Source organism: Ailuropoda melanoleuca, chromosome 14 (assembly GCF_002007445.2).
Source record: "Ailuropoda melanoleuca isolate Jingjing chromosome 14, ASM200744v2, whole genome shotgun sequence".
NCBI lineage: Eukaryota > Metazoa > Chordata > Mammalia > Carnivora > Ursidae > Ailuropoda > Ailuropoda melanoleuca.
In genome coordinates, this window is record NC_048231.1 from 40124731 (window position 1) to 40148783 (window position 24053).

General features: G+C 40.8%; 1 protein-coding gene across 7 annotated transcripts in view; it reads left to right on the top strand.

The window, feature by feature from the left end:
* The window catches only part of MARK3 (microtubule affinity regulating kinase 3), a 115784-nt gene that overhangs the window by 81552 nt on the left and 10179 nt on the right, over window positions 1–24053 (top strand). For 5 of the 7 annotated variants that reach the window (XM_034642939.1, XM_034642941.1, XM_034642940.1 and 2 more), the window contains 9 exons: window positions 413–483; window positions 4210–4266; window positions 6850–7086; window positions 7255–7374; window positions 7627–7726; window positions 8044–8156; window positions 8682–8835; window positions 13270–13487; window positions 16439–16542. In XM_034642939.1, the coding sequence (XP_034498830.1) occupies window positions 413–483; window positions 4210–4266; window positions 6850–7086; window positions 7255–7374; window positions 7627–7726; window positions 8044–8156; window positions 8682–8835; window positions 13270–13487; window positions 16439–16542 (1174 nt within the window). The remainder of the gene's footprint in view (window positions 1–412; window positions 484–4209; window positions 4267–6849; window positions 7087–7254; window positions 7375–7626; window positions 7727–8043; window positions 8157–8681; window positions 8836–13269; window positions 13488–16438; window positions 16543–24053) is intronic. The other 2 variants (XM_034642942.1, XM_034642945.1) reach the window with 1 other exon arrangement.

Here is a 24053-nt window from a genome sequence, read left to right on the forward strand (position 1 = left end):
GGCAATTAGTAGGCACTCAATAAATATTTGTTGAATGAATTAATATATTCAGGAACTGCTTTTTTTGTAATCCTACAGTGAAGATGTCATCTTCTTTTAACACATATCACTTTACCATTTTAACTTTCAGTTTTTATTAAGCACATTGAAAACATAACCCTTTAAAGTTATATAAACATAGGAACTTTTAATTTTCAGGCTCTTGTCTAGCTTAAAGATTTTATTAAAGAACTTTTGCTTATAGTTAAATTTAAGGCTAGCTTAGTTCAGAATCCACATGTTTCTGTTATCTTCATGCCTGTATTTAAAAATAAAAATTAGAACATGCCTAAAAGTGAAACATCATCAATTTATGGGAAAATTAATGCTCAGAAGTAGGACTTCTGCTTACTTTTATTTCTCTCAATTATAGGTGAAGTATTTGACTATTTGGTCGCACATGGAAGAATGAAGGAAAAAGAAGCAAGAGCTAAATTTAGACAGGTATGAATTAGTGCACCTTTATTAATTTAATAAAGTTATCTTGCTTATTAAACCCTGAAACAAACATTGTTTGCCTCTCTAAATGGTTGTAAGGCCCATTGGATGGAGCTGGGAGGGGGTGCCATTCAGTTCAACAAAAATTTATTAAGTATCTTTCATGCCTAAGGCAATGTGCAAGAGGCAACCATGCGTTCCATTTCTAGCTTTATCAAGATTTTCACCTCACCCTTAACCTTAGTTTTTGACAGTTTAGCCTCAAAAATCTAGAGTCTTTCAAAACACCTATGATTGCATTAATTGAAACCATTTCCCAGTTTTTAGCAAGAAGAGTGTCACAATCTCAAAATTTGTTATTAGTTTTGTCTTACATAAGCCAGATGTAGGCTTAAATTTAACTTAAATACTAATGGTGCTTTGAATTAAAAACTATTAAATAACAAATTTTGAGACTAATATTTGGCTATTGTTTAACTTCATATATCTTCAACTTTTCTACCTACAGAAATTGGAGGTTATACTTAATGATTAATTTTGAAGTACTTTCCAGTTCTGATATTATTTTATTCTGTAGTCTGTGGAGGGAAGCTCAGGCTTCTCTTTATGACAAAACAAAGTCTCTTTGGCCTTTTCCATAACTATACTCTTAATTTTTACAAATTGACCACTTAAAAGCCAGGAGGTTTTGTTTTTGCCTCATAAAGCTTAAATTCCATCCCACTAAGATGAATCTGTCTGACTCGCAAACATTTATGTGGGTATGTTTTGTTGACTGTTGAGGAGCAGACAAACGAGTGCGTGCTGCCAGCAACAGCAGGTTTGAGCCTGACCCTCTCCAAGGAAGCAAATAGCGCTTCACTCTGTGACCGCTCCTCACTTCTGTCTCCACCCATCCCCCTGGTGGGGTCTGACTTGTCGGAGGGACTCAGACATTTACTAACCTACATGTCGAGGCAATAGCTCAGGTTTTTATTCTAAATTTCCTCCAGAGTGGTGCCTGGGTGGCTCAGTCAGTTAAGCATCTTCCTTCAGCTCAGGTCGTGATCCCAGGGTCCTGGGACTGAGTCCCACATTGGGCTCCCTGCTCAGCAGGAAGTCTGCTTCTTCTCCCTCTGCCCCTCCACCCCATTCCTGATCTCTCTCTCTCTCTCTCTCAAATAAATAAAAAAATAAATTTCCTGCAGAAACTCTGAGGTCTTTATTTGAGGAACCCATTAGTTGGTCAAGGAAAGATAATTTATGTGCTTTGACAACTAATTCCTTGATTTACACTGCTTACAATTTAATGTAATCCTTTTTTCTTGCCATAATATTTCCTTAAGATCCCTCATTTAAACCTGGAAGGATCAGTTAGGATATTAGCTTAGCTCTGTTGCTAATTGCCATGCTTTCCAAAAGTTTATAAGCCATTCTTACTTTGACTAAATAAGAAGCTTTCCTCTTTGTGGCAAAGAGGAAGGTATGCCATACACAAGGTACATTCCGCATAAAAATGTTATCTGTCAGAAACAGGCCCTTCTAAGAACCACATCCATCAGCAGATGGTGTCTTCTTCCCACCTCCTTGGCCATTCTCATTCTAACGATCGAGCGTTTGTGTGGTTTTAAGCTTTTGAATGAACTCTGTTCTTTTCAAAGAGAGACTAGATTCCTGGCTCCATCATCTTTCCTCACCTCTTTCTTGGTGGGTTAGTAATGTTGCTGTCTCTGCTTTTTCCTGTCTAACTGGAGGTAAATTAGGTTTGTGTTTATATTTCAATCTGGAAAACATCCAGATTCTCAGTATTTTTTAAGAAATAACTGCTTCTATCTTAAAAGAATGCAAAAAAAAAAAAACCACAATGATTTAAAGTTGAGTATTTTCACGTTATTGTGGCTTTAAAAGGTTAACTTTGAGTTGTTTGGAAGTAAAAGGAGAACTTCTTTGATCTCTTTGAGAAAGGGTAGGAAATTGTCAAATCTTACTCAAAAGCAGAATTTTAAAATAACTTGTAGGAGAATCTCAGTATGGGGCGGGAGGGCGTGAAAAGAGGGAAAGTCGGATCAGGCACAAGTAAGGTCAGCAGTACCCAGGTTCTAGGCAGAGCACCTGTTTGTTTTGGGAAAACAAAGCTATTTCACTTTCCCAGCTTTCATGCAGAGTAGGACAGCGTAAATGATCATCCAAGGTAACAGGCGTTCTAAACCATCTTTTGGCGTTGGAATTTTTATATTTTTTGTTGATTGTAAGTGGATCTGATCTTGTGAATATTCGTTTTATAACGTATATAGCTGCCTACTGAAGCCGTGATTTGGCATCACCCCACCCTAACCCCAGTCCAGCTTCTCCTTGCTCCTTGTTCTGAACCAGAATGCCAACCGATAAAGCAGCCTGGGGTGCCCAGCTGGCTCGGTCAGTAGAGCGTGGAACTCTTAATTTCAGGGTCTTGAGTTCAAGCCCCACACTGGGCGTGGAGCCTACTTAAAAACAAAAACAGCATTCTCTTGAGTGTTTATGTCCAGTGTAGGTGGGTGTGTGGGGCTTACAATTAAAAGCTGATGATAACTGGAGAAACAAGCAGTATTTTCATTAGAACCCCAGTTTTGCATATATGTGGTCATATGTAGTTACACTGCATAACACCAACAAAAAGATTAGAAGCAGATAGGCTAAAACAGTAAGAGATGTTATCAGGCATGTGCTTATAATAAACCTTTTTTGTATTCCCTAAAATTCCTATAATAGGCATATAAAACTTTTATTAATTAGAAAAGGAGGCTTCTGGGGTGCCTGGGTGGCTCAGTCAGTTAAGCGTCTGCCTTCACTTCAGCTCAGGTCATGATCCCAGGATCCTGGGATCAAGCCCCGCATCAGGCTCCCTGCTCAGGGGGGAGCCTGCTTCTCCCTCTCCCTCTGCTGTTCCCACCTGCTCTTGTGTGCTGTCTCTCTCAAATAAATAATAACATAAAATCTTAGAAAGAAAGAGAGAGAGGAAGGGAGGGAGGGAAAGAAAAGAAAGGGAAGGAGGCTTCTTAAAAAATTACAAGTGTGAAATTTCAGCAAAATAGTTGTTTAATCAACAGTACTACTCACAGGAGTGATCCAAAGTTGACTAAATAAAAGCATACCATTTGCTGAGAGTAGAAGGGACCCTTATTGATCAAGCACACAATAGCTTACCTAGTTTGTAGTTCACATATATTACATTTACTCTTCCATTTTAAGGAAGAGGAAACTGATCCTCAGGTGAAGTAAATTTTGCTGTCTTTGAACCCACATCAGCTAAAAGGAAGAGTGTTACAAGGAGCAGTCCTGACGGGGAAGAGAATTAATTAACAGAGGAGACCCAACCTGGATGAACACCTGGCTGTGGATAGCCTATAAGTGCCAGTGTGGTTTCAAGTTAATTACGTGGGTGTGAAAAGCTTGCACCAGAGCCATCCAGTCCTGGGTCTGGGGGCAGCTAGGGTGATTTGTTGGGCCCTGGCATCGCATTCACAGATACCCAGAATGTCAAGGGGTAGGCCCAAGAAGAGACTTTCCAGTGAAAACTAGAGAAAGCAGGAAGAACGTCCTCACCTATCTCTTCTCGGCCTCACCCCTGAATTTCTACAAATTGGAAAGTTCAAAGCACAAGAAAATTATTTTTAGAGATCCACACAGACAGGTGCTCACTGAGTATTTTGCATGTGTGAACATTAATGAAGTTTTCATCTTGATGATGATAAACCTTGTGTCTCTCCCATGCAGATCGTATCTGCAGTCCAGTACTGCCACCAAAAGCGGATTGTTCACAGAGACCTCAAGGTGAGTTGCAGGGCCCTTAGTCTGTGAGTGTATGCTCCACCTGTATGTGTTCAATTCTGGTGGTCACAGATTAGACCGTGGTATTAAATAAGAAAAAGAAAATCCTATAATAATTGATCCTTGTAATCAGGTTTTGGTATTAGTGAAATATGAAGTTTATTAAAAATATCTTACATTTCAGGGGCACCTGGGTGGCTCAGTCAGTTCGGTGTCTGCCTTCAGCTCAGGTCATGACCCCGGGGTCCTGGGATGGAGCCCTGCGTTGGGCTCCCTGCTCAGCAGGGAGTCTGCTTCTCAGAGACTCTCCCTCTGCCATTCTCCCTGCTCATTCTCTCTCTTTTAAAAAAAAATAAAAATAAAATCTAAAATCTCAGTTAAGGTAGCTCATAGTAAGTCTCTATAGAAATATCATCACACTACCAAACAGGTGGGGGCTCCAAAAATGTATGCTGTCACCTGGACAGTGCCCTCGGTGCCACCTGGCCACCTCTTCTGTGTCTCTGGTCACCATTCTCTCCTGTTAACAGTGGTGCTGCCTGGAGACCTACTGCACATTCCTTCGCCTCTGCCCTCACTCTTGGTATAGGATAAGGTTTTCTATTTCCTAGAGAACATAGAAATGCCAGGCAGAAACTCCTTCAGTATCCCAGCAAGCTTGCGAAGTAAGCTGCACCCATGCCCACCCTTCACCTCTCAGAACATTCCTCTTGTTACAGTCAGTAGGGTGGCTCTGCTGACCCTGCGTCTGGGTTCTAGGCCCTCTCTACCTACTGGCTTTTCTCACCAGTGGTATTTACAAAAACATGCTGAAGTCTGGACTATCTATAACCAAAAAACTTCTCTACCCCAAGTCCCCTTCCAGATACACTAGTTTTCTCTCTCCACCTTCACAGCCTTATCTCCCTAAACATTGTCTACATTTGTTGGTATTCACTTCCTCCCCCTGTGCATGTCATTATCATCAGTTGCTTGTCCCTCTCCACACCCACCTGTGCTGCTTACATGTCCACTCTAGTACCACTGACCTTACTTGTGCCTGATCCAACTTTCCCTCTTTCACCCCCACCCCCCGTACTGAGATTACTGGGGTCCAGCAGCATACAGGTGGCCACCGCAGCTGCGATGTATGCTGATGACCCCCAGATCCATGCCTGCAGCCAGAGCTGTCTTCTGGGACCCGGTGCCCAGCTGACAGATGGGCACCAACTAAGCCCCGCTCCTGTCCCTCAGGTTCAGCAGGTTCACTTCCTTCCTGAACTGGAATGTTCATTTCTCATTCTAACATCTCATGTCCCTCTGTGCCTCAGTCTCCTTTGCTCTACCATGCACTCAGTCCCCAGGTCCTTTTGCTACTATTTCCTAAACTTTTCTTGATTGTGCTCTTTTCTGTCCCCGGGACCACTGTCCTCATCCAGACGCCAGCATCTCGTACAGCTTCTTGTTGGTCTTCCTCACTCCAGTCTTGCCTCTCCCTCCTTTGTCTGTTTTACATGCTGCAAGCAGAATGGTCTTTTAAAAATACAAATAAGATTGTCATTTTCCTGCTTGAGTGACTCTTTAACAGCTTCCCATTGCCCTTAGGTTGAAAACTTGAACTTCCTTCCAGTCACTCAACTGGCCCTTTGTGATTCGGCCATGGCCATGTCCCCTACACCTCTTTTCCACACACTGTCTTTCAATTTCTTGAGTATAAAACATGCTCTGTCTTTCCTTCTGGGTTTTCAGACTGTTTATTCTGCCTACCACTTCACACCCACTACTATTACCTAAGCCTCCAGGCAGCAGCTTTGATTTCACCTCCTCGAGGAAACCTTCCTGCACCTCTAAGTGCTGGGCCCATGGCTCCCCACACATCCTCAGTTACAGCACTTAGGTCAGAGTGCAGCTGCTTGGTTTTCTGCCTTTCCCCTTCTAACTCATGAGCTCCTTGAAGGCCAGACCCTGTCTGTCTTGTTCATCATTATATGTTCAGACACAAATATAATGCTGGATGTCATTGACACGTGGTAGGTATTTGCTAAAATAAATGAAAATTAGTGTGATCTGTATCTTGATTGAGGCCTGGGACTCTCCCCTCCCTGGTAATAGCCACTGCCCAGCTCTTCAGCAGTCTTTATAGATGTGGCTGTCCACTTAAAGCAAGTGTTCATTTTTTTAAAAGCCACTTATTATTATTAATTGAGAAACTATTTAAATGATTTTTTTGATCATGGGGCATTTGTTGTTTAAAATATTGCCAGAGTTAATCTATACCTTGTATCTGTTACTGGTTCTTAATGTTAAAAAAATTAGAAAATTTGGGGCACCTAACTGGCTCAGTAGAGCATCTGACTCTTGATCCCAAGGTCGTGAGTTCCAGCCCCACATTGGGTATAGTGATTACTTAAAAATAAAATTAGAAATTCTGATTTATCTCCTGTTTTTTTTTTGTTTTTCCTCTAGAAAGAATGTTTTCTCATTTTTTTCATTAGGATATATTAACTTTATATCATTACTAAAAGCTTTTATGAAATGTCTAATTCTATCACAGTTCTAATTCTATTTTGGTTAAATTTCATTTTTGTCTTGATGTTTTCCCTCTAGGCCGAAAATCTATTGTTAGATGCTGATATGAACATTAAAATAGCTGACTTTGGTTTTAGCAATGAATTTACTGTTGGCAGTAAACTGGATACGTTTTGTGGCAGTCCTCCATATGCAGCCCCAGAGCTCTTCCAGGGCAAGAAATATGACGGGCCAGAAGTGGACGTGTGGAGCCTTGGCGTAATTCTCTACACTCTAGTCAGCGGGTCACTCCCCTTTGATGGACAGAACCTAAAGGTATAAGAACCAGTTGTTATCCACATTCTTCAGAATGCTAAACATTTTGTTAAATGATGAGGGTTAATATTTTAATGATCTGTCAGTATGATGGGGTCTCAGTGGGTTCTTTTTTAACCTAAAAATTGACTCACTAGTTTTCTTTCCTCCCTATCCCCCCCCCCCAAGGAACTGAGAGAAAGAGTATTAAGAGGGAAATACAGAATCCCTTTCTACATGTCCACAGACTGTGAAAACCTTCTCAAACGTTTCCTGGTGCTAAATCCAATAAAACGAGGCACTCTAGAGGTAATTGCATAAGTGCAAAATAAGTAACGACTTTGGAGAGTCTTTACAGTATTTCTAGAGCTTTGCTTGGTTTGTATAACATATTGAACACTGTCCTGGGGCTTTTTAAGCAGGAATTAAGACAGGAAAGACCTTTTTTTAAAAGTTATCCTTTGAGATGTAATCCTTGAAATGTTGAAAATAAATTTTTCTAAATATTGTGGTTATCAGCATGTTTTATTTTATGCTGCTAATGAACAGTTCACCTTTCAGCAAATCATGAAGGACAGATGGATCAATGCAGGGCATGAAGAAGATGAACTTAAACCATTTGTTGAACCAGAACTAGACATCTCAGACCAGAAAAGAATAGGTAACTATTCTGTGCCTGCATGCTTGTGTGTGTGCAAGTAATGTATTTCTGTTTTGACTCCTGTGGGTATGCCTAAAATGGGAATAATAGGAAGTTAAACGTAAGTTACATGAGTCAGCTCATCTGTTTTGTCATATTTAGGAACTTACCTGTAGTTTCCTAGACTATCACTTAGTAACTCAGAAATAAGCCAATCGCCCATTTATGTTAGAGAATCTGCGATGTTTTGAGTCAAATAAAGGAAATTATTTTATCCTGTAACACAGTGGTTTTGTATCCCAAAAAACCACATAAACTATATTATATCCTTCTTTTAGATATTATGGTGGGAATGGGATATTCACAAGAAGAAATTCAAGAATCTCTTAGTAAAATGAAATATGATGAGATCACAGCTACATATTTGCTTTTGGGGAGAAAATCTTCAGAGGTAAGAGTAATCAGAAAGAGCTAACATGACTTTTAGGCAAATGATGAGTTTAGTAAGCTCTTTTCTTAGTTTTTATTTTGCTAATATGTGTAATATTTAATATTTCGTTTTTAAATTTACCTGCAAATGACAGCTCTAACTGCTATGACCATTATGAACTGCTGTTTTAACTCTGAGGTAGTAACTTTAACGGTGGGTTTTGTCACAAACTTGAATGTCTTAAGTTAACCTATAGTCATTAATAGTTTAGAAACGATGGAAAGTATGAGATGAAGTAAACAGAGAGCATTTTAAATTATTCAAAAAAGCCTAGAAAGATCGTAAATACCTGTCCTTTCATTAGCTTTTTCATCAGTCAGAAAAATATTTTTGCCCAAATTGAAGGTTGTCATTTTTGTACATTGTGATTCTTTGTCTGTAAATGAGCTGTTTGTGAGAGGTCTGTGTGTTATGAGAAGTTTAGTTTCCTAACATACCATTTGGGTCCGTGTTGTGGTTTGCTCTGTTCTTCTTATTTCCTCTTAGCTGGATGCTAGTGACTCCAGTTCTAGCAGCAATCTTTCACTTGCTAAGGTTAGGCCAAGCAGTGACCTCAACAACAGTACTGGCCAGTCTCCTCACCACAAGGTGCAAAGAAGTGTTTCTTCCAGCCAGAAGCAGAGGCGGTACAGCGACCATGGTAAGTTTGACACCATTCCAGTGTGTCCTCCTGCAGTCTCCCCTTATACAAGAGATTTCCGAACATTGGGAAGCATCCTTTGGCTTAAGGCCTACTGGGATGGGAAATTGACTTGATTTCCTTTCAGGGCATTTCTTTCCTACCAGTCCTGCCAGTGATGGCACGATCATCTCAAGGCTCTGATCTCCTTGGTACACTCAATCCTTTGGCACTCCTGCTTCAGTCTCTGGTTTTCTGTTTGCTCTCTTCCCCATCTCTGCATCAGATTTACTTTCCTGAGCATTGTCCAGCACTTTCTGCAGTGATGAAAATGTTCTAGGTCTGTGCTGTCCCACAGAGTAGTCACTGGCCACATGTGGCTCTTGAGCACTTGAACTGGGGAAATGGTTTTCAGTTTGACTTAAGCTAAATGTATGTAGCTACATGTGGTCAGCTGTGGAGAATGTATAGAACTCCAGTTTGCCTCAGTTGGTTTAAATTTTTGACCTGGGTCATTCTCAGCCACACATTCTAGCTGTTGATGTATCTAAACACCGTCACTCTTAAAATATTCACCATAGAAGTGAATCTTTTATGAAAAAGATATGGTTACTAAACTTAACAGTTATTCTGCCTTCCAGGCAGCCCCGTGTGTGGGGATCCAGAGACTAGCGTGCATGTGTGTGTGTGTGTGCGTGTGTGTGTCTATTCGCCTGTAATCTATGAATGTTAATGTTGCAGGAATTCCTTTAATTCCAGCGTTCTACAATTCAGGAACCTAGACTATTTATTTGGCTGGTCCTGACTTTTAAAAATATCCCATTTATCTCTTGTTCAGTTCATTTCCCTTCTCTGGACATCATCCACTTCCATGTTTTCACCTTGAGATTTGGCACTTATACCAGCACAGAACATTCCAGGTGTGGACAGCTTTGTGTACCAGGAGTGATGACACTTTGCTCAGTGTCCATCTCTCTTCCTGTTGATGCCACCTCTCTGTGTGGTTTGGGCGGGTGCAGCACGCCATTCCGACACTGTCAATAAGCTGTCAACATGGCTGCTGTTGGTAGGGTGTAATGAGAGCTAAGAACCTGTTTTGATGCTAGGATTTGTGCACATGGCATTTCTAAACCCAGTGTTGATCTAGGTCTCTGTCTTTTTGTTCATGTTCAGGTTAGTTGTTAAGGAGGGGTTTTCAGTGCCTCTGGACAACAGGGCATTTAGCAAAATGCCTACAGATTGCTCTATATAATAATTAACCACCCATTAATTATTCCTAATTCGGGGGGGGTGGAGAACTGACTTGTTTTTGGGGTTTTTTGGGGTTTTTTCGTTTTCTCATATCTCTAGTGACTATCTTAATAAGTTCATTCTTCCCTAAGTGCATATATTCCATTTGGATTGGTAATGCCTTTTTTCTCCAGCTCAGAAAATTTTAGAGCTGAAAAGAGCTTTAGACATGGTGTCATACACTCACGTAACCCCCATTTTATCAATAAGGATAAAGGCCAAGAGAACTCACCAAGTCTCCTGAGGTTACATAGAAGTGGGAACACCTGTGACAGAAACCCCCTGGACCTCTGGCCCTGGGTCCTGTGGCTCTGTCCACTAACCCACTGATCGATTACCTCATGGAGTAGTCTTTTTATAATAATAATGATCCTTCCTTCTTGGAGCCCCTAATATTAAAAAGTGCATAAAAGAGGGGCACCTGGCTGGCTCAGTTGGTAGAGCATGCAACCCTTAATCTCAGGGTTGTGAATTCAAGCCCCAAGTTGGAAGTGGAGCCTACTTTAAAATAAATAAATAGATGAATGAATGAATGAATGAATGAATGAATAAATAGTTCATAAAAGAATATTTCCAGATTCGGTTATGCCTCTGGCTGTATTCTTTTAAGTGCTAAAAATGGGATAAATTCTACATACAGTATCTAGTAAAACACAGCCCATTGATACCAGGTCACAGGCCTGCAGCTAACCCAGCTTTTAGCTTGTCCTCTCATCTCTCCCGTTTCCTACTTCTGGATGCCAACAGTTTATATATGCCTGCTTCTATAAAATTACAACTTAAGTTTTTTCTGTGGTTCTTAATTTGGGTCACCTGTGTGAACCTTCTCCCCTGTATGTGTGTACATATTTTTCTAGGAAGGGCGATCTTCATTAGATTTTCAAAGGGTTCTTTGTCTTGTAAAAAAAAAAAAAAAAGAAAGAAAAAAAAAGGGGAGAATCAAGAATCACTGGTTTATTAGTAAATGATATTGGGGCATATGGTAGTTATCAGAAAAAAATAAATTTACATCCATTTCTCACATCTTATACAAGGGTAGATTCCATTTGGAATGAAGATGTAAATATAAAAAATACGGAAATATTAAAAGAAAAAACGAGATAATTTGCTTTTTCTTTATAACTTGGACTAGTGAGGGTCGTTTTGATTGTAACCCCAACACTAACAGCCATGAAAGAAAAGACAAATTCACCAAGTTTGACTATGTGAAAACCACATTTCTGTATGAGAAAGCCACATCATGGAACATTGCTTAGCAATAAAAAGAAACAAAGTATTGATGGGTGCATCCGTTTGTATAGATCTCAAGGGAACTATGCTGAGTGGGGGGGGGATCTCAAAAGGTGTCATGAGGGGCGCCTGGGTGGCATAGCGGTTAAGCGTCTGCCTTCGGCTCAGGGCGTGATCCCGGCATTATGGGATCGAGCCCCATCAGGCTCCTCTGCCATGAGCCTGCTGCTTCCTCTCCCACTCCCCCTGCTTGTGTTCCCTCTCTCGCTGGCTGTCTCTATCTCTGTCAAATAAATAAATAAAAATCTTAAAAAAAAAAAAAAAGGTGTCATGAAATTGATTCTGTTCCTGTAACATTCTCGAAAAGAGAGAATTCCAGAGATGAAGACCAGACCAGTGGTTGCCAGTATTTAGGGAACTAGAGGTTGGGGTGGAGAGGGTGGCTATGCTGGAAAAGAGCAGTCCTTGAGGTGGAACTCCTCTGGCTTGACTGGTACTGGGCCTTGGTGGTTACTGTGCGTGGAGCTCACCTCGCCCCGGACACAAGTGGCGCTGGTGAGACGGTGCAGTCTGAGCCAGGTTTCAAAGCAGATCAGCAGTAACCCTAAAAGTTCAGGATGTCCTTAGCTGTCTCATGCTGTTGAGAAGAAAGATAAGTGTTAAGGGTAATATCACCCATGCTTGGTTAATTCTTTGTTTTTTATGTTAAAATTCCCAAACTCAGAGCTTAGTTGTTTCCCCGCCATAAATAAAAGCAAACCTTTGTATACTTGTAATTCAGTTCCAAATAGATTTTCCATTTAGATTTTTGTCCAAGAAGTAGCCTTTTTGTACCCTACCCCAAGCCCTGTTTAATAGATCTAAAATATAGGGGCGCCTGGATGGCGCAGTCGTTAAGCGTCTGCCTTTGGCTCAGGGCGTGATCCCAGCGTTATGGGATGGAGCCCCACATCAGGCTCCTCCGCTATGAGCCTGCTTCTTCCTCTCCCACTCCCCCCTGCTTGTGTTCCCTCTCTCGCTGGCTGTCTCTATCTCTGTCGAATAAATAAATAAAATCTTTAAAAAAAAAATAGATCTAAAATATAACGTCTCTTCTGTAGAATAAATGATGACCGTTTGATTCCATTCCTGAAGATTACCACTGGATGACATACATCGAATATACTAGTTATCTTGTTCATTTCCAAAATTCTTTGAACTCCAAATCTCCTGTGCTACCATCAGAGTCTCCAGATGCTTTTTTGTAGGGTATCAGTTAGTTGTCCATCCAGGATGTCCCTAGGTGTGCTCCTCCTGGGGTAGCGGTGTGGCTGGGAACCACTGCCCTTTTTCACCTTGTTACTTGCATGAGGAACTGGCATTCCTCTGCTTGTATCCCCTTTCCCTGTCTACTCAAATTCCTATTTATCTAGAAGATTATGAGTGCTTTAAAAAAGATCCAGGATAAAACTTCGAAAGTAATGACCCATAAATCTGTACTGTTCTGTTCCGAAAGGTGAAGGCATATTTTATACAAATAAAGGATAAAGTTCACCCAGATATGCCAGGTGAAGCAGTTCATTCTGCATGATTTGTGTGCATCAAGTTAGTTGGATTATTTATCTGTACAGTAATACTTGAAGATGTTTTCAGTGGACAGCAATCCCTGAAGATGTTTCTGAAGCACAACTACACAATCTTATAAATTTAAAGAACAAACGAACAAAACCAAAACTTTAAGAAAAGTAGAAAGGGACAAGTAAGTGAAATTTCAAAATTGAACTCATTGCATAGGGAAGACCTTATACATGAATGGGAAATATCCTACAGGATTTTACTGTCTTGTAGTTTCTTAGATGATAGCAGTCCTAGGTCATCTTATAAAATATGTTTATTTTCACAGAATAAAATGTAAAACTACATTCTGACTTTTCAAAAGTAAACTCTTTATTTTAGCTGGACCAGCTATTCCTTCAGTTGTGGCATATCCGAAAAGGAGTCAGACCAGCACTGCAGATAGTGACCTCAAAGAAGATGGAATTCCTTCCCGGAAATCAAGCGGAAGTGCTGTTGGAGGAAAGGGAATTGCTCCAGCCAGTCCCATGCTTGGGAATGCAAGTAATCCCAATAAGGCCGATATTCCTGAACGCAAGAAAAGCTCTACTGTCCCTAGTGTAAGTACTGGTAAGCTATAGAGCATTCCTAGGATTATAAGGTTATGGTGGTCTGGGCGTTTTGTTCTTCTGTTCTCATCCACCTGCAGTGCTGTCCCCACGAGGCCACCATGCCCAGTCTTAACCTGTAGAGATCGCCTTCAATACCTGTGTTGAAGGTGTTTCTTGCTGAGCCCCGTCCCACTAGGTGAGTGTTCAGATCTGTTTTGTCAAGGGCTGTTTCTGATTATTCCACAAACACCTGCTGAGCTTTGTATCATATCAGGTGCTGAGAAGTAGAAATACCTCATAGCCTAGTAAGAAGTAAATAAAACCGAATGATGACAGTGCAGACAGAAGCCTAACGGAGTCTGTGCAGGACACTGGGAGGTCTGATGGCCTAAGGCCCAGGGATGTTGTGTGCATCTTCAGAGGGCTCTCACGATAGAGAACACTTGACTGAGTCCTTACTGTGTGCCCGGCACTGTGCCAAGTGCTTTTCCGTGTATTAGCTAAATTTTAAAGTGAGAAAATGAAGAAAAGTTAGGTAATTTCCTAAAATTATACTGGTGATCTGTATCCATCTCTTAATCCCTGTTCTTAATAAGCCCCCCCCCTTAAGTAGGTAGTATTTATTAAATTAAGTCTATTCAGTTTCAGGAACTTTTCTGTGGATTAAAACGTGTTCTGTCTGAGTCATATAGTAATTATTATTCTTTGCACTTTTGAACTAATTTTAGAATTTGCAGAGAATATACAGTCTTAGGAATATTCTGTAACCACGCTCTTTTCCTAGAAAATTAAGTGACACAGCCCTCCCTCTACTTCAAAAAACCCAAAGTGAGGGGACCCATGGAGAAGCTCGGCTGCTCCTTTCAGGAGGCTTTTATTGGTGCTGTTCTGGGGATAGGAGCTCATAGAGAAGCCCAAGGGGGTTTCTCTGCTCCATCCTCTGACCTTGTGTTTTATCAGAGTAAAACAGTGTGAAAAGTAAGTCAGTAAATCAGTGTGAAAAGTTTTTTTATTTTGCCTTCCTAATGCTATAAAGTTGGGTTGTCACGTCACAGCCCTACAATTTATGTTCAGCCTCCAGCTTTTGTTGACAGTTGTGAGAGGAAGGTAAGACCGTGTCCTCTCCCTTCGTGACTTTCTGTCCCTGTTGATCTACTCAGCTGCGCCCCTTCCTTCTGAAGGCGTACCGCAAGCATTATCAGTCATCCATATCTGATTATTTATAAAAGAAAAAAGTAACATTATTAAAATTTTCTCCCATTTAGACTATAATTTCCCTGTACATGGTCTACTCATGCCGTATTAAAGGTGGCTGCTTTTCTCTTTGCTTAAAAATTGTTCTTATCTGATAAAATTCCTTAGTTGTTAATTCCCTCCTTGTCAATTTTGAAAGCATTCCTTTCCTTGCTTAATTTTAAAAGCTTTAGCTTTTTAAAAATTGGTGTGAAATTCACGTGACATAAATAACTATTTGGAAGCAGACTGTTCAGTGGCATCTGGTACATTCACGGTGTTGTGCAACCGCCACCTCTCTCAAGTTCTAAAACTGCATTACCCCAGAAAAACATCCTATACCCTTTAAATAATCACTTCCCTGTCCCCCATATCCTGGCAACTACTAATCTGCTTTCTCTCCCAATGGATTTGCCTACTATGGGTACTGCATATATATGACCTCATCCGATACACAACCTTTTGTGACTGGCTTCTTTCCCTTGACGTGATAATCTCAAGGTTCATCCAAGTTGAGCATGTGTCAGCACTTTGTGCCTTTTCAGTAGTCAGTTTGTTGCTCTGTTCATCCCTTGATGGACGTTTAGATTGTTTCTACCTTTTGGTTATTATTAATAACATTGCTATAAACAGTTATGTGTAAGTTTCTATGCAGACTTGTGTTTTCCTTTCTATTGGATACATACCTAGGAATGAAATTGCTGGCTCCTATGGTAATTAAATAATTAACTTTTTTTGAGGCACTGCCAAACTCCATACTTTCCAACACTGCACCATTTCCCATTCCTTCCGTATATGAGAATCCCTGTTTCTCCACATCCTTGCCAGCACTTGTTATTTTCTGTTTTTTATTATAGCTGTCCTAGTGGGCATAAAGTGGTACCTTGTTGTGCCTTCGATTTGCATTTCTTTAATGACCATTGGTGTTGAGCATCTTTTCCTGTGCTCATTGGCCTTCTTTGGAGATATGCCTGTTCAAGTCTTTTGCCCATTTTTAAATTGGACTGTGTCATTTTGTGGTTGAGTTGTAAGAGTTCTTTATATATTCTGGATGTTAAAACTTTACCAAATACATGATGTGAAAATATTTTCTCCTATTCTGTGGGTTCTCTTTTTACATTCTTGGTAATATCCTTTGATGCACAAAAGCTTCTAATTTTGATAAAGTCCAGTTTATCAATTTTTTTCCTTTTGTTATTCGTGCTTTGGTGTCATATCTCTGAATCTGTGTAATGCAAGGTTGTGCAGACTTACCTCTGTCTTCACTAATAGTTTTATAGTTTTAATACTTATGTTTAGATCTTTATTTTTCATTTTTACTATTTTCATACTTATTATTATTTAATTTGTATATTTACCTTATATTTCTAGTCCTTGCTTTTTAATTTTTGTTTCAAAAGCATTAGCTTTTAAAAACAGTGGATCTCTATCTTCCTACTCTCTTTTAAGTAATCTGTGAGTTATTAATTATGGATTATTACAGCCAGCTTTTTAGAGTCGCTCTACCATAGCCAGGTTTCATTCTTTCTGCCAGGAGACCAGGCAGAGGCTGTTGCCTCCACCCCCTTTTGTGATCTTTTAGCCAGTACTACTGCTAGCTTACTGTCAGTTTCTTCAAAGATTAAATTATTCATGTGTATTTAGATGAGCTTTTTTTTCCTCATTATACTCTCCTTATTACTAAATGGTAAAAAAAGACCAAAAAATGCCCCCCCTTTTTTTAATAGAGTAATACGGCATCTGGTGGAATGACACGGCGAAATACTTATGTTTGCAGTGAAAGAACTACAGCTGATAGACATTCAGTAATTCAGAATGGGAAAGAAAACAGGTATGAAGTTTTACCTGTTTGCAAGAAAATTTGTTTTTCCCAAAAGAAATGGAAGCATGTTGTTTACTTCTCAGTTTTTATAATCCATATTCAGATAATAATGGTAAGTATTCTTTCACGGTAAGTTAAATACAATGCAAATTTTTAGCAAGATACTAGAATTTCAAATTCCTCTCATTGTCCAGAGCTTAACCTCCTGGCAGGCTGTGTGTGTGATGGTTGAAAGGTTGCATCAAATCAGGAAGCTTTCCCACAGGAGACACATCTTAAGCTGTCTTGTAATTGTAGAATAGCAAATAGGGAAGTGGACATTATTTTGTGTACATTAACAAGTTGAACACAGGGTCAAGTGGGCAGGGATAAGGACTGGGGCACGGGGAGCCCAGCCTCTGGAGGACAGTGTGAGGCACGGTGAGTGAGCCTTCAGTAACAGGCCAGCAGTTTACCAAAGGGGCCGAGTGGATAAGTTGAGTGGGAAAAGTGAGATTAAGTAAGGCCAAAAACCATGGTTTAGGGGGAGAGAAAAAACAGAAGAAAGAGTTTGGGATTGGTGGAGTAGTTAAATATATTCTGTATGGAACAAATTTCTCAGGCAAGCAGGGATTTTCCTCCTTTCTTTTGGTAAGACTAGCACATAAATTAAATTCAGAGGGGTGAGGTAGAGCCACAATGAGTAAGTACAGTTCTGGAGTAGAAATGCATTAAGTAAATTCCTACCGTCTTTCATTGTCTCCTGACCGCCTACCTGAACAGTGTCTGGTCTCGTCACAGTCGCATGTCTGGCATCAAAATGGTTTCTGTTCCCTTTAAATCTCATTAGTCTGATGTTTGATCACTAACTTCTATGACAGCCTAAACAAAGATTCTTCTTTCCCTCTTTCATCCTCAAAACCAGACTGTTTATCATTTCCCTCTTCCATAGACTACTTAACTTGGAATTGACAGAAAGCTAAAAGCTTGTTGTGTGCGATTATGTTGATTATTCAGTGCATTTTAAAAAATATTTACATTCCAGTATTCTCTTTTCTGATTCCTATGTGTGTACTTGTTTTAACATTGTCTTTTTCCGGGGCGCCTGAGTGGCTCAGTCGTTAAGCGACTCTCTCTTTAAATAAAATCTTAAAAAAAAATTGTCTTTTTCCTTATGATTAAAAACTATTAATAACTTGACTATGATATGGCAGCTGTGCTAGATAGCTTACAAATAATAATTGATTTTTGGTAAAGTTGGTAAAGTTTCTTTTATTACATTCTCAAATTATCAAATTTCTTCTAGTTCAAAGTTATTTAATAGAGTAATTATATCAGTAGGGGACAGTTAGAAGTTTCTTTTTTTTTTTCTTTAAAGATTTTATTTATTTATTTTGACAGAGAGAGACAGCCAGCAAGAGAGGGAACAAAGCAGGGGGAGTGGGAGAGGAAGAAGCAGGCTCCTAGCAGAGGAGCCTGATGCGGGGCTCGATCCCAGAACACCAGGATTATGCCCTGAGCCGAAGGCAGACGCTCAGCGACTGAGCCACCCAGGCGCCCCAGTTAGAAGTTTCTAATGTAATGTTGTTTCATGTATTTTGGAAATTCTTCTAGGTTGTTCAGCTATTCTGCCAGATTCTTTTTGACCCTTAGGAAATACAGTATTGTATTGTTTCATGTATTTTGGAAATTCTTCTAGGTTGTTCAGCTATTCTGCCAGATTCTTTTTGACCCTTAGGAAATACAGTTCTCTGAGGTACAGAGTCAGACTTTTTTAAGGGCTGTTAAGACCAGGATCTACTCTATGCTCCCCAGCTTGTGTTTGTGTGTGCGCACATGCTCTTCTGACTGTCCCTTCCTGCAGTATTCAGTTCACTCTTTGGAAATAGTTTGAAGAATTCTCTGATTTCTTCGGAGTCATTACGTGCCTGTGTCCTCCCTGCAGACAGATTCCCTTTTGGGGCTGACTCCTCCTTATCCCATCCTCGGCCTGATTGCTTCCATTAGCTTCAGTCATTTAAATGCTTTGCTTTTGAAAATGTTGTTTTATCTTTAGCCAAATAGAGTCTCAGTGTCTAACCTCTCAAGAGGGCCCAAAATTTGTATAATATGTGGATTTTCTGTTTCTCTCTTACAAATTCATTGAAAAACCGTGGGAAATTATTGGAGGCCTGAATGCCAAACTAGTCATATTTTTTTACTTTCAGTTAGGGCAGTAAATGTGACAACTTTCTCACCCCTAAAGTAGGTGCTGAGTCGTAAATTAGATGCACTCACCTTCTCTGTGCACTGATGCTTCTTAGGCAGATGTTTACTTTCTCCTCTCCCCATGTAGATCTCTGACTCCTGGACTAAAACGGTGGTGAGCTACAGGGGCCTGGATCCCTGTTAACTTCGGAAAGAAGGACGTTCATTTTCATTTTTAACAATGAATATGTGGGACTTTTTCTTATATGTGTGTACGTTTATACAGAATTCTGACGTGAGCATGAGCATGGCTAGCAAAGGCTGAGCAAGTGTAAACCGTAGGCCGTACATGCCCTTAACAAGCTCTTCTCCAGCCGTATTCCAAATCCTGCCGTGAGCATGGGGTGACGCTTTAAATTCTCCCCATCAGCAATGTCATTGTTTCATCTTTAAATTAATTTTACGGATTGATTCTTACCAGTGCAGTCTTCCTTTTTTATCAGCCTTACTTTATGAAAATAAAGAACTCGTTGTTTAAAGGACAGAAGTTACAGGATTTGGCAGACTGTTGCTTTGGCTTGAGCACGTGTGAACTGTTTTCTAAGTCAGACCGTTGTTGTGACACAGGCCATGCCGAAACCCAGCTTACTTTCTGCTACAACTCCTGATGTAATTATCTGCCTTCTTCTTAATTTTTTTTTTTTTAAAGATTTTATTTATTTATTTATTTATTTGACAGAGATAGAGACAGCCAGCGAGAGAGGGAACACAAAGGGGGAGTGGGAGAGGAAGAAGCAGGCTCATAGCAGCAGAGCCTGATATGGGGCTCGAACCCATAACGCCGGGATCACGCCCTGAGCCGAAGGCAGACGCTTAACCGCTGTGCCACCCAGGCGCCCCTCTGCCTTCTTCTGATGGCAGACTCTGACCGTTGCCCATTTCCAACAATGACAAATGATCGGTGTGAACTAGGCGTGAGAAAGTGTAACCACATCTTCAGTTGTATGGTTCTGTCGCAGTCGTGTAGGTTCCTAAAATGAGTCTTAAACCTTAGCACAGAGGCTGACACATAGTGCCCAACACATACTAGCTTATGAAAGTGTCGATGATAAACCGTTCAGATGGGAATGTCAAGAATTTCCTTAGTTTACACTGCTCAATTATTTTGCTAACCTACACACGTAATGTGGACTCTGTGTCCTGCTTTTAGATAGCTATAGGACACTGTTGAAAAATGAATTCAGTCGAAGGCCTCCAGAGAAGTAGTGTGATACGGTTCTGATAAAGCACAACAGAATCTTTTCAAAGAAGCTTTAGGTATTTGATATTCTGGGTAAGATTTTAAAATTGTAATGTGTCTCTAATATTTTATCCATTTATCCATTTGTCCTGCATCAAGGCAAGGGATTGAGCAGAGAAAGTTCACACATACATCTTTTAAGTTATATTTTTAATTCTGCCTTTGCCCAATCACTGAGTATGGTTTGAATGAGCAACCAAAACATTCCATATCAGAATGTTCTGATATGGCATAAATGTCCTATCAAACAAATTCAAAATACCTATCCTTCAGTAACTGTAAGTAGATTAGAGTTTCCAAAAAAGATAATCAGACAGAAATACAAAGCAATTAGATTAATAGGAACCTCATACAAGTTGAATTGTAAGAAACAGTTTGCTATTCCTGTAGGTTAAGGTTTGAAAATGATTTTCTCTTGGACCCAGAAATACTGAAAATGTAATGCAGCTACTATTTTGCTGATGTAGATGATTATGGGCTAATCTATTAAATATAAACATCATTTTTAGCACTTCTCTGGTGGTAAAATTTTGTCCAGTTTTCACAGCGACCAACTTTATGACCTTTTAGAATATACAGCCCAGTGTGATATTGGGGTTGTCTGTTGTAAATAGAATTTTTGTGACTTTGTACAAAGCTGAAATTCAACAGACATTTAGTGAGTTTACGGTTTCCTAAATCAAGGCTCTAAGCCTAGTGTAGAAATAAAAAAAAACACACACACAAAAAAAACACCTTGTTTTGTGAAACTCATGATGTGACAGGGATTATTTAATTGCCTTTAGGATTAGTGTGTTAAAAATTTACAATGAAAACATCAGTTTACACTTCCCTTTTTAGAAAGGTTTATAGCTTTAAGGAGGGTCACTTTTTTTGCTGCAAAGTGTCTGTCCGGTCTTGCCATGCTTATGTGCCTTGTAGATCTTGCCTACACCGTCCAGCCGTTGAATAGTATGCCTCGGGAAAAATGGATCAGGCATCTTCTTGCTCTGTAAGCTGACTAAAAGCCCTTTCCTTCTTTTAAGAGTCTTTGGGATCATTCATATTCTCCAGGGAAGAAGCCAGACAACCCCTCTCTTCCTTTCTTCCCTTGCTTTAATGCACCCATTGATCCTAGCTCCTAATTTGAGAAGAGAATGTCAGTAGCTAGGCAGAGGCATCAAGTGGGTTGACCCTTGACCTGCCCTGAACAGATAGTAGAGCACAAAAGACATCATATTTATCTGTAACTTGTTAAAAAATGAAGTTGTATGTATATATATGTGTATGTCTGTATTTATGAGAAACAAGCAAGCATTGCTCAGATAGTTGAATTACTCCTTATCCTGCTGTTTTCCCCCCACTTCTCACTACTGCACTTGGCCAGTCTTTAAAAAGAGTTGAATCAGGGGCACCTGGGTGGCGCAGTTGTTAAGCGTCTGCCTTCGGCTCAGGGCATGATCCCAGCGTTCTGGGATCGAGCCCCACATCAGGCTCCTCCGCTAGGAGCCTGCTTCTTCCTCTCCTACTCCCCCTGCTTGTGTTCCCTCTCTCGCTGGCTGTCTCTATCTCTCTGTCAAATAAATAAATAAAATCTATTTTTAAAAAAAAAGAGTTGAATCAGTTAGGACTCTGTGTTGCAGGTGACAGGAACCCAGTCCAAACAAACTTAAATGAAAAAGGGCATCTTTGGGGCACCTGGGTGGCTCAGTCAGTTGAGTGCCAACCGACTCTTGATTTCAGATCAGGTTGTGATCTTGGGGTTATGAGATTGAGCCCCACATCAGGCTCCACTCTCAGTGGGGAATCTGCTAGGATTCTCTCTCTCCTTCTCCCTCTGCCCCCTGCACATGCACTTGCGCACGCACTCTCAAATAAATAAATAAATCTTTTTTTTTTTTTTTTAAGTGTATCTTTGAGTTCCTGTAACTAAAAAAGTACAGGGAAAGAGTCAGGGTCCATCTCCTAATTCCACTGCCTCTGTAGTGGTTCCCTGGTTGGGCTCAGCAGCATTAGACTTGGCATCTTCCCACACTCAGCTCTCCTCAGACAGAAGCCCTGAGGCTGTCTCTGAGTCCATGCTGGTGTGTTTCTGGCCATGTGCCCGTCTCTAAGTCTGTCACTGGCCAAAGTGGCAGGGAAAGTCTGGGGTAGAGTCAGTGACATCCAGAGCCTAGGAACTTGTTTCCCTCATAGCAGAATTCAAGTGTTGTTGCCCCAGGAAAAAGAGTGGGTGCCGAATGGCAAAAACACAAAACTGAATCTATTTTTATCTTCATAAGGCGTTTGTTTCCAATTTTTCTGTTACTATTAGAGCCATTCTTCCAAGTCAGAGGACAGATTTCTCAAACAAAAATGCGGAACAAACAGATCTTCTTGAGTAATTATAGACACATCTTCCCCACCCCCCACCGCCAATCAGGACTGTCAGAATTCCAGTGACTCGTTAACTTACCTTTTCAGTTAGGGGAGCATTTATTGATCACCGTGCTTTCAGTGCACTCAAGCAGGGAAGGGTCACTGTGACTCAGTATGGTGTGTAGTAGCAGGTGAATGTAGTACATTGGGGATGATAAGCTGCTGATGGGAGAGGGCATCAGGGAAAACTTCATGGAGAGGGTGACCTCTGGGTTAAATTTTGATGAAAATAGAAGATGCCTGCTTCTTCAGGCACAGAGAATAGTTCCTGTGAAAGTTACTTGACCTGATACATGACCAAGGGATTGCACATCATAGGAGCTCCCAAAAGTTAAGTTCCCAGAGGTAACATCAGAAGGTTAGAGCCTGGAGATACAGCCAGCGCTGGGCTGTGGGTGCCTGAGCGTGCGACTGGGATGCCAGGGTGAGGGATTTGAACTTGGTCCTGAAGACGCAGTGTGTTTTTGAAAGGCTGTAAGCCGATGAGTGACCAGTGACGACAGGTGCTAAGGTATGGGCCTGCGTGGGAGAGGAGGGAAGACCTCTGTGGGGAGACCCTGGGTAGAGGTGGGGTGGGTGTGCAGACTGACGTGCAGGATCAGATTTCTGAATCCCTGGCACCTTCAAGGAGAGAAACTGCTTCTTTGGAACTCCAAGGACAGGATGACTGAGCTGGAATTAAGGAGCAGTGTGTCCATGGTGCTCCTGTCACTCTCTGTGTCAGGTGAAGCTGCAAGAGTCCAGCCACGTCTGTCACTCTTTTTCTTTGTCTACGACCAGTTGAATTACTCTTATTAGTTTTCCTACCTTGAAAAAAGGGGCTCTGTGGACCCCTTAGGAATTTTGACTTCTTTATAAAGAAGTGAATGTCCTTTGCGTGGGAAGATTCTCATCTATCTTTAAACAGCATAGGACACTTGGATAAAGAGCACCTAGTTAGTATACCTGTCATTTTACTAGTCCATTTAAACTATGTCTGCGTGCTTGGGGAACAGATTGAAAGCACGGTGTGCCCATGTTACAGATTCACTCGACCACTTCAGTTTGAACAGAGACATCTCTCTCAGGAAAGGCTTTATTTTGTTCACAGCTTAGAAGACATTGCCCGGTCACATAGATATTCAAACAAGTAAGATGTCATTTTTCTTCTTTAAAGCTAATCTTTTACTGTTTGGGAAAAAAAGCAGCTACAGGTTAGTAATTGCTGCGGAATCCCTAAAACAAGGTTTAGAGATTTTTGTTCTAAGGCAAAAATGAGATGGTTTGGGGAGGAAGGTGTGTGCTTTAAATAGCAGGTCGCTCTTTTTGTCACTGCACCATCATATTGTTGTTTCTGCCTCTGCCTGAACCCAAACCCCCTCCCAGCCTGACAGAACTATTCACTTACGCAGCTAGCCCTGCCTCAGTTTGTGCCACATCTTCCACCTGTCGGCTGAGACATCAGAAGTCGATGTCCATGTCAGCCTCTGGGCACCCCTCGATGATGGTACCGCCAGTAGACAGTGAAGGAGATAACGGCAAGGCTGTGTAAGACACTGCACACTCCTCGTGAGACTCATGTGTGCCCGCCGCTGCTCCGTGCTGTGCTGTGGATTTTATAGCCCACGGGTCGTTACTCTTGTGCACAAAGTACCCTTCCTGTGTGTGGTTTTAGTTA